Raw genomic sequence first — 9,636 nt, 5'->3', positions numbered from 1 at the left:
AAGGACTAAATCCACAACTAAACTAGCTCAAAAGGACCACGAAGCTAAAAAAATCGATGTTTTAACTAAACCTCAGAAAAAATGCATATATGGACCATTTTTGCAGTTTTGTCTTATTGTTTTAACTTTTCAATGTTTGGTATTGAGGGGTCAAAATATGATATTGGTGGATTTTAAGGTGGTGGTGGGGAGGGGAGCATGTGCTTCTTATTATTTGGCTTCTAATATTAATATAATCTAGTCTAATACTTAAAAAGATTAGAAAACCAAAATTTTGTTTGATGCTCTAACTGCTTTAAACATCACTTTTTTTTATAAATATTAAAAATATATATTAAATTGAACTGCAAGTATCACAAGATACGCCTTGTGTAGATGAAGACATAGTCATCTTGTATGATAACAAGATAATGGTGATGACAAAGAAGATATTTTAGTGAGCATCTTGATCCTAGAAACTAGAACTTCTAATGAGGTGAGTCATAATGTTGTTGGTAGTGAGTTTACGAGATTTTTCTTCACAACTTTGAGTTTTGAATTAAGTGGTAGTATATTTACTTAATAATATTTTACAAGAAAAAATTTTATGGAGCCTCACTTTGATTTCGCACAAAACCTTCGAAATATCAGTGCCAAGCCTGCAAATGATAGTTATTTGTTATTTTTGAGTTTTTTAATAAAAAAGATATAAATGATATCTTTATTTTGAGTTTTTTTAATAAATAAATATGATTTTTTTTTATAAAATGAATTTAATATATAATTAAAAAGAAATCTCCATAAAAACCCTACACTTTGACCTTATTAATAAGAAAAGGTAATAATTTTTTATTTCCGATTAAATTTGAAAAACCGATAACATCAGCCTTAACCGGATACAAAATACTCATTTTACAAACATTTACCGATTTTCTGGTAAATCGTAAATAACTTTTTTCGTTAATAGAGTCTTGAGATACTTTCGTGGAGAAAATCTAATTTATGCCTTGATTACCACACACCACACCAGAATTGTTATCAATTGTGTGCGAAGCGGGCAGGGGAACCAATGAAGGGCTCTAATCTTCTACGTGCTCCAACCTCTCTCTCGACTTCACTTCCACTATATTCTCCTCTCAAATTCGTAGCCCCCTTCAGAAATCCCATATGTTTCAGTCACCTAATCCTAAGTTCTTTGAAGCTTCACCCAATTCGCATCTCTTCTCTGCACGCTACTGGTAAATTCTATCTTCCTGTCTTTAATTTGATGTTACGAGGTGCAGATTGAATGTATGTTTTTGTTTTTATACAAAATTTTGATTAGATTTTGACATTTTGTGGATTAGGTTCAGATGGTAATGATTTTCTGCTCGGTAAGTAATAGGTATTGTAGTAATAATGATACTAGGATAAGTGAACGAAATTGAACTGGTTGATTTTGGATTGTTTTGTGAAAATTTTAAGTGGGTTTCCAGTGTTCTATAACTCCATTTGGTCAATGGTAATCGAACGAGTCAAAATCAAATGATAATGATAATGATATTCCTTCTTTTTCTTTCAGCTACTCAAGAGACTGTAGAAGTTGGTGAGACTGAGTCACAATTTGTTGAAATTGGGTACATATCTAGCGTCCATGGACTACAAGGAGAGGTTCGGGTCAAGCCTAACACAGATTTTCCAGAACTGAGATTTGCAGAGGTACAAGTCCAAATACTTTTACTTCACTTATTAGATAATCAGAATCCACATTGGTTTTTGAGAATGTTGTAATGCAAAAGATAGCTACTTACTTTCATTTACTTGTATATTATAGCATCCCACTTTCATTTTCTTTCTATTACAACATTGTACTTTGAAAAATCCACCCAATTATAGCATTTGTGTTTTTGATCTGTTGTTTATGTTTCTTAGTAGACTTTGTGTTGTATTTAGCCAGGAAGGAGATGGTTGAAGAGACAGATTTTAGGGAGAGAAATAATTGAAGAGGTTGAGTTGATGGAGGGAAGAGGACACCATGGACAAAAGAGTTGGATAATTAAAATCAACAACATTGAGAAAGTGGAGCAGGTATACTTTCTAAATTGATAGTTTTTTTTGTTAAATCGTATCCAAGAACTTGATGAAATTTTGATAAACCATTATATTTTCTTTTTTAAATTCTAAATTTTATTAGGCTCAACAACTCGTGGGGTCAACAATACTTGTATTAGATGAAGATAGACCAGATTTAGAAGAAGGCGACTTTTATGCCCGTGATCTTGTTGGCATGAGAGTTAATCTTCAGGTATTTGTTTATAATTATCTCATGTCAATTTTTAATAGTGGGAAATGGAATGATTTTTTTAAATATATTCCTTTCTTTCCATTTTAGGAAACTGGTGAACCAGTGGGAACTGTTGTGAATGTTTTCGACAATGGAGGAAGTGATCTCTTACAAGTTAAGCTTAATTCATCTTTAGAGATAATAGACAAAAATGGAAAGATGAAATCAGAAGCACCCCTTGTGTGGGTCCCATTTGTCGAAGCAATTGTTCCTCATGTTGATATGATAAAACGAGAAATGACGATTACGCCCCCTAAGGGACTCCTTGAATTAAATGTAAGATCCGATGAAAGGTCAAAGAAAGAACGCCGACAACTTGTGAGTCAAACTTTTCTATCTTTCTATTGTTTTTCAGATTCTTTATTTGGGATTTCTCATATTAATTGTTTTTTCAGGAATGGAAAGATAGGAAAAAGTTTCAGAAAAGGGTTATAGCAGCAAAAAAGAAACTGTGTGAAATGGAACAGAAGCATGTTTTTGAGGGGTTTAGATATGGAGAGAAATCTCAAGGGAGTTTATTAGCTGAACAGATTGTTGGTGTTAACTCCCAATTGCTTCAAGTAGCATTAAAGACTATTGAGACACCTTCTGACAGGTGGCATTTATCCGAGTTCTTGGCAGCATATAATAAAGAAACAACAAGACATGTTTTTAAGGTTTCAAAAGGGTGTCTTGTTAGTGAAGATAAGAAGTATACAAGTTCCAAGATAACAGAGAGGCGTAAGGCTCTGATATCCAATGGCAAAGTTGCAAATATTTTGGTTGTTGAGGGTAAAAGTTTTGAATCTGAAGGGACTGATAGACTTATCCAAAGATTAGTCGAGGTAATACTACTAGGATTCGTTGACTTTTGAGGTCAAACACACTATGAAATTGTTATTTTCGCATTAAACTAAAAAAAACACTCATATAGTCATATACATATGATCCTAATGATTAAAAATTTAAAATTTTGTGTTTGCAGATGGAAAGCCATGGAACCACACCTTTGATTCTGGTTTGTCCTATAAACAAAATGGAAACTTTTCAAAACTTGATGACAGATAATGATTACTTCGGCTTTGATCCTGAAAAGGTTATAGAATTCTTCTCTATTTATTACTAAAATTTTCTATTTACCTTGAAAATTTTGTTATGTTTTTAATTATGGTTGAAAACTGATAACCAACATTTTACATTCAGGTTTGGATTTTGGAAGAAGAAAAGTTACCAGTTGTAAGCTCTTCACATGGAGAACATGGTAAACACAAGATCTTGATGAAATCCCCATGGGAAATACTCCAAACGCCAGTTGGATCTGGTGGTGTCATTAGCTTACTTTCATCACACAATAGCTTAGAGTCTCTTGCTGCAATGGGTGTTGAGTATATCGAGGTAACAGTAAAACACATCTTTTAATAGTCTTAAGTTTAAGAAACACTTGTATCCCATTAAGTAAAAAAGAAACAACACCTATCTTGTGGGATGTTTTTTTCTTTTTGATTTTTTTTTTTTTTTTTTTTTTTTATCCTTTTGCAGATTTCTAGTGTAGATCAAAGATATATTGGTGGGGAGGATCTTGTTGGTTTGGTGGATTCAAGTGAAGCTAATGTTGGGATAAAAACCTTTGGTGGTGTCAATGGTGTTGATGATGATTTCTACATGGTATTTTCTATGAAATTTTTGGCACAATTGACAAAACGTGTCAACGAGTTGCTATTTGATGCTGTTTTGAGGTCAAACCAACACGTGGAGATGGTTGACAAAGAATGGGTGGATATAACACCTTCAACACATAACTCGTATGAGTTTCGTTCTTCAGTTTATACTTGTTTAAAAGGTTGTTCTTTCGATAAGGTTTGTGTAATGGAGGTTGTGGATTAGATTTAGACACGATAATATCTAAAACCCTTTTGTTGTATTCAGTCAATAGTTACACTAAATATATTTCTACAACCCATATATTAATTGAAAATGGCAATTGTATCTACTTCACAGTTCACATATAAAAACCAAATCTCCTACTACATACACACAAGAACATTCATTCATCATGACATCATCCTAATCGCTCAATATTATCATATCATGAAGATGATGATGATGATGACCCATGGATTTCATTCAAATTTTTTGGTCTTCTTTGTTGACCTTGTTATTGGGTCAATGGCACACATTCAATCTCTATGACTATCTCACCACTCTCAACATTTTGCAATTTTAGAGAAACCTCTTGTTTTGCCTTTCTTTCTGCAAGTTTGACCACACCATTCTTGTTGACATTCGGCTTGTCTTTGTCTTCTGCCAACTTCTTTTCAGCTTCATTTGCATTACCATTCTCCAAAGCTTTTGCAGCAGAAACTAATGCTTCAATATCAACCTCAGCCTCACCCATATAATCGTCCGTTGTAAACTTATCCTTATCAAAAACAACCTGCAAAAAAATTGGAAATTTTGGTAAACACAAAAATTGATTTTAGTTTGTTGTAATAAGAAATGAAAGTAAGTTGCTGTAATTAACAAAACAATGAAAATACTTGCTATATTTGACTTTACCACTTTCAAAGGCGGAATGTCATCAGGAATTGACAACATCAACTTTTCATTCCAAACAGGATTGAGGTTGTTCTTTATAACCCGTGTCTTCACTGACTGCACCCAAAACATAATTTCTTTTCTTATTTAGGCATTGCACTTTGAAATATACACCCAATAATAGCATTGTACTTATAAAAAAAAAAATCTTATTAGGACAATGTATTTGAAATTATAATCTTGTGATAGGAAGAAATGAAGTAGGATTTTGTAATAAAAAAAACTTTGATAAGGTTTTAGGCTTACTTGGTTTCCCAAACAGAGCATAACATAAGGATCACTACTCCTGACATCTCTGATAACAAGATCAATGCCTCTGACCACATTGACCTTTATCAAACCAACAAATTCCACCATACCTGCCTATAAACAACATATCACACATCAGACAAATAACTTCATCAACACTTTTCTAATGCAGAAGGGCATTCATGTCTTTTACACCTTTTTGAGTGTGACAAAAAATTGCTAGTCAGTATCAGTATCAGTATCAGTATCAGTATCAGGGTGAGTGTGATTACCGTTGAATTACTTTTTCTGGCGGGCTTTACTTCAGCATCTTTTCTTTTCCTGGTGTTAAGAAAAGCTTGGCTAATGTTATGCATACGCATACTGTTTAAATACTTCTTCTCCACTACAGAATTTAAGCCTGCAGAACTGCAGTTCAAGGCTGCTGGATTGAATGGGCAAGACAACTGTTCCTCCATGTTCAAAAACTGTTGCATTACATACTTTCTCCTGTATATATATATATATATATATGTATATATATATATATGTAGATAAAGTTTTCAATAGTACAACAACCGGTTTTATTAGGGCTAAATAGATAGCAATATATTATTTCTTATTAGGGCATTGTACTTTGAAAAACTTCACCTGTTCTTATAATAAATTTCAAAGTACAATGTCCTAATAGAAAATATTTGGTTTCCCTTTAGTTTACCTGATAAAATCAGAACGGTCTTCTATAGAAGAGTCTGGTTGTGGTTTTCTACGGTTTTCTGGAATGCTGTCTTCATATTTTGAATTTACTGCTTCATTTCCACCCAGTTTTATCACATTATCAACATCTTCCTCTGTCCACTCGTCTAGATTCACTGATAATATCTGTGCCAAAAACTTCATAATTAGTTTATATAGTTTGAAAAATAGAAGATAAGAAATGATTAATTACTACACCTTTGATATATGCACTCCGAGGCTTCTATGTACTCCTGAACACTTAATGCACACAAATGCTCCAAGATTTGCAGATCTAGTCACACCCACAAGGTGGAATTTTTAGTTGGAGCAAAAACAAATATACAAAGTTAAGATCATAGAGTGTTTAAGAAATGATAGCTCAATTTTCTGTATGATCTATCAAATTCAAAACCTCATCATTTTATATGTTGGATGAAAATTTTTGTAAGCTTAGGACTTACACCCATTTTGGACTTGGAGATCCACAATCTGCACATAACTCATTACCAGATTCAGATGAAAAACTTGCTAGCCTCTTTTTTGCAGCTGATGAATCTGATATTTCAAAAAAAAAGTATGAATATGATATGTAAATGAATCATTAATGATTTATAATAAAAAGTTAAACTTACTGGAGGATGATGTCTGTTCATCTGATTCATCGTTCCAGTTTTCTTTTGTATCTATATGTAAGAGGTCATAGAGGCAAGTTGCTGCAATAATAAGTGAACAAATCAGATTCAGAGGTAAAGCTTTAACAGCCTACTAAAAAGTCAAAATAGCACCAAGTCAAACAAAGCATAAACATAATTGTTCGTTTTTCATCATCAAATTGTTGGTCATCTTGGAAATGAATTGATTATGAACATATTAAAACAACAATTGTTCTTATTGTGTTGGCATAACCCTAAATTCATACACAGAATAAGTTGCAAAGCTCAAGGAAAGAAGACGACTCGGTTATTACCTGATACTTGGTCGACGTCCTTCTTCTCCTGATTCTTGGCAGACATTCTTTCTCAGCAATTTAAAGATAGAAACAAATGTGTAAACATTCGATCTCTCTGCATTTTTATCTGCATTATACGTAGATATTAATTACACAATTCACCGAATCCCCTTCTGCAGAGGTTCATTTACCGTTCTCGATGACCACATATCAGCAACATATAACAACAATGTGATACGTTTTGTTCATGGGAAGAAACGGAGATTGAATTTGGAGGGAGATGATGATGATGATCCTCGGGTCAAAATATTAGAAATTCGCAAGAAATTTGGACTTTTGGTGATTATACATAGATTTTTGAAGAACTTTTGCTACTTGTGAAATAAGCGTCGGAAATTATTGGGAAAAAGGTCAAAATTTGGACGAACAAAACCTAATTGTTGTTGGGTTTTGAAAGAAGAAGTTATTTCGGTAGTTGATGGATTGCATGTTGGTGGAAGATTTCGTGGTGTCTCCGCTGTTGGCTTGTCTTTATCATCTAGAAATTACATGTATTACCTTCAAGATTGTCTATATGGCAAATACATCCCTTACTTTTTAGATAATTACAAATTTACCTGACTTTCTTGTTTACATTTTTCAAATATTTCTTTAACATTGTGAATACACACATACATATACACTATTAATATCATAAAATGACGACCAGTAGATGTTGCCTTCCTTCTCTGAGGTTGAGGGTTCAAGTCTCGCAGTGGGCATAAGTGAAATTAAGGAGTACGTTAGGAGTAAAGTAGATTGAACGTTTAAAAAAAAAAAGTAAAAAAAACAAGTTTGTTTTGTGGGTCATTTATCTTTTAATTGTATTCAATATGTCAATGAACTGTTTTTGTATTCTCATTACACCATTGAAGTGTATTTCAATCCATATAATTTTGTCATATTAAATGCCACAATCGAAGTCATCTCAACGTCCAATATACATAAATTAACAACTTTTGTCATATTGGATGTTAAAGTAGACACAATGTATGATTCAATGGCAATTTAATGGGTTAAAATCCACCCTAAAGAAGAACCCAAAAATTATATGAGTAGCTTAAAGAGCATATACTTATAGAGACCATTTTGGTATCATGCTTAATAGATTGAAAGTTATATAATTTAAAGTTGGATTGTTGCCCCTATGTTTCTCATGCTTCCACTCATTATGGAGTTGCGGGTCAGTTGCCCGATTCAATCCACACCATTTTGAGTTTAATATATGAGACCACTTAGCATCGATCACGATGTCTTGTTGATAATAGTTATGGAGGTAATGAGTATTATCTTTACTTTAGCTTTAAATAAAGGCAACTTGGTGAATCGCTTGTCTTATATATTTATAATTTGTAGAAGGTATAATGCTCCTTTAGTGGAGATACCAATCGCTTGTCTTATACATATTTACAATTTGTAGAAGATATAATGCTCCTTTAGTGGAGACTTCCTCTTAGGTGTTGTTTGTTTTTTTTAGAAAAACCTCTTCAAACCACTTTCTGCTGCGCGGCGCAGCACACGCGCAACACTTTCCCTCTCGCAGCAGTTTGTTTTTTGGAAGACTTCAGACTGCAAAACTTCTGCGCGTGTGCTGCGTGGCGCAGCACTTGACTTGTCTCTTCAAACCTCTTCAGCTTTCAATTTTTGAAGTGTTTTTTTAGAATTTTGGTATAACTTATTTTTTTTTAAACTTTTATATACGGATTTTATACAATTTCTTATTATAGTTTCCACAAATTTTTTCAACTTGATTTTTTTTAAAAAAAAGCTTTGATTTTTTTAATTTTTTTTACCATTTCCGTTAATAATATTTTCAGTTTCAGTTTTATCTTTTTTAACGTGTGTAATTTTTTACGAACTTTGTAGACATCGTTTGCAATACTTTCTTAATTTTTTTTTATTTTCTTTTTTATATTTTATAAAATTAGTTTTTTTCTAGAATAAAGTTGTTAGCTTCTTTTATATTTTTGTAAGTTTTTTTTTTTAAGTTTTATATTTTTGTTTTTTTACATGTTCTTTTTAGTACTCTTTCAATGTCTTAAGACTAGAATTATGAAAATTTCGGTGTTGAAAACTATTTTAAGTTTATAAAATTAGTTTATTTAATTTTCAGTGTACTGCAGCAGTTTGCAGATGTTAAAAAACAAACATGCTTCTTATTATGGGCTGCAGTCATTTGTTCCACCTCTTCTGCTACAAAGGATTGCAGAGGTGGTCCGCAGACTTCATCAATTTTCGCTTCGAAAAAACAAAAAGCACCTTACTTTTTCAACACTTGTGGAGAAATAACCTATCAAAAGTTTCCAATATGATTAAACATCAATCATAAAGAACTAAAATGGTTTGCATAGTTGCACTATCCATTAAGGAGTTTTCTTTTCGAATATTTGGGAGTCTTTAATTCCTTATATCCAACAAAGGGGGGAAATGTGTTTTATTTTTGTTTTGTTATGTTATTTAATTCCTTGATATTTTTTAATGTAATATATTTGAATAAATTTATTAAAGAGATGTTGATATTAACTATATATTAAAAAGGCAACATCGAAACATGTTTTCACCGACAATTTGTCCTTCATTACTTTGAGAAATAACAATTTTCACCATTCTATTTTAAAAATATCATTTTGACCCCTTCAATTTTTACTATCGACAATTTGCATTCTTCTACTTTGTAAATGATATTTTCCACCCCTTTACTTTTTAAAATATCACTTTGAACTTTGTAAAATATCACTTTGATCCTCTTCATTTTCTAAACTTTCGTGTTTATCTCCCCGTTGTATACATAATCTTATTTTCATTA

At 32.2% G+C, this 9,636-nt stretch overlaps 2 protein-coding genes across 4 annotated transcripts; one reads left to right on the top strand and one right to left on the bottom strand.

The window, feature by feature from the left end:
- Positions 1 to 978: 978 nt before the first annotated feature.
- On the top strand, positions 979 to 4,271 carry LOC145123464 (16S rRNA processing protein RimM family). 2 transcript variants are annotated; one of them, XM_079058672.1, is made up of 9 exons: positions 979 to 1,217; positions 1,541 to 1,677; positions 1,912 to 2,046; positions 2,153 to 2,263; positions 2,351 to 2,620; positions 2,698 to 3,126; positions 3,267 to 3,377; positions 3,485 to 3,676; positions 3,821 to 4,271. In XM_079058672.1, exons 1-9 carry the CDS (start codon positions 1,049 to 1,051, stop codon positions 4,163 to 4,165), a joined length of 1,899 nt encoding a protein of 632 aa, XP_078914798.1. In that variant the 5' UTR covers positions 979 to 1,048; the 3' UTR covers positions 4,166 to 4,271. The 2 variants fall into 2 exon arrangements, with proteins under 2 accessions (XP_078914798.1, XP_078914799.1); XM_079058673.1 differs by lacking the exon at positions 979 to 1,217 and having other exon boundaries at positions 1,540 to 1,677; positions 1,916 to 2,046.
- LOC145123465 (putative ADP-ribosylation factor GTPase-activating protein AGD11) lies at positions 4,215 to 7,294 on the bottom strand. Of its 2 annotated transcripts, XM_079058675.1 has the most exons (10): positions 6,983 to 7,285; positions 6,810 to 6,918; positions 6,475 to 6,555; positions 6,304 to 6,397; positions 6,059 to 6,134; positions 5,823 to 5,986; positions 5,398 to 5,614; positions 5,123 to 5,239; positions 4,838 to 4,933; positions 4,215 to 4,715 (listed from the first exon to the last, which is right to left on the bottom strand). In XM_079058675.1, the coding sequence occupies exons 2-10, from the start codon at positions 6,853 to 6,855 to the stop codon at positions 4,437 to 4,439; spliced, it is 1,170 nt and encodes a 389-aa protein (XP_078914801.1). In that variant the 5' UTR covers positions 6,856 to 6,918; positions 6,983 to 7,285; the 3' UTR covers positions 4,215 to 4,436. The 2 variants fall into 2 exon arrangements, with proteins under 2 accessions (XP_078914801.1, XP_078914800.1); XM_079058674.1 differs by having other exon boundaries at positions 6,810 to 7,294.
- Positions 7,295 to 9,636: the final 2,342 nt, after the last annotated feature.

The sequence above is a fragment of the Lactuca virosa genome, chromosome 7 (assembly GCF_052849685.1).
Source record: "Lactuca virosa cultivar CGN04683 chromosome 7, Lactuca_virosa_CGN04683_v6, whole genome shotgun sequence".
Lineage (NCBI taxonomy): Eukaryota > Viridiplantae > Streptophyta > Magnoliopsida > Asterales > Asteraceae > Lactuca > Lactuca virosa.
Note: the sequence above shows the minus strand (reverse complement) of the source record. Positions and strands in the feature narration are given on the sequence as shown.

Bases quoted from the DNA above. Each gene is read 5' to 3' on its own strand.
- LOC145123464 (XM_079058672.1), top strand. From the start codon at position 1,049: ATGAAGGGCTCTAATCTTCTACGTGCTCCAACCTCTCTCTCGACTTCA. The intron at 1,218-1,540 runs GTAAATTCTATC...TTTTTCTTTCAG, and splicing joins CTCTTCTCTGCACGCTACTG to CTACTCAAGAGACTGTAGAA. The intron at 3,127-3,266 runs GTAATACTACTA...TTGTGTTTGCAG, and splicing joins TTATCCAAAGATTAGTCGAG to ATGGAAAGCCATGGAACCAC.
- LOC145123465 (XM_079058674.1), bottom strand. From the start codon at position 6,855: ATGTCTGCCAAGAATCAGGAGAAGAAGGACGTCGACCAAGTATCAG. The intron at 6,135-6,303 runs GTAAGTCCTAAG...GGGTGTGACTAG, and splicing joins TCTCCAAGTCCAAAATGGGT to ATCTGCAAATCTTGGAGCAT. The intron at 5,615-5,822 runs GTAAACTAAAGG...ATATATATACAG, and splicing joins GACCGTTCTGATTTTATCAG to GAGAAAGTATGTAATGCAAC.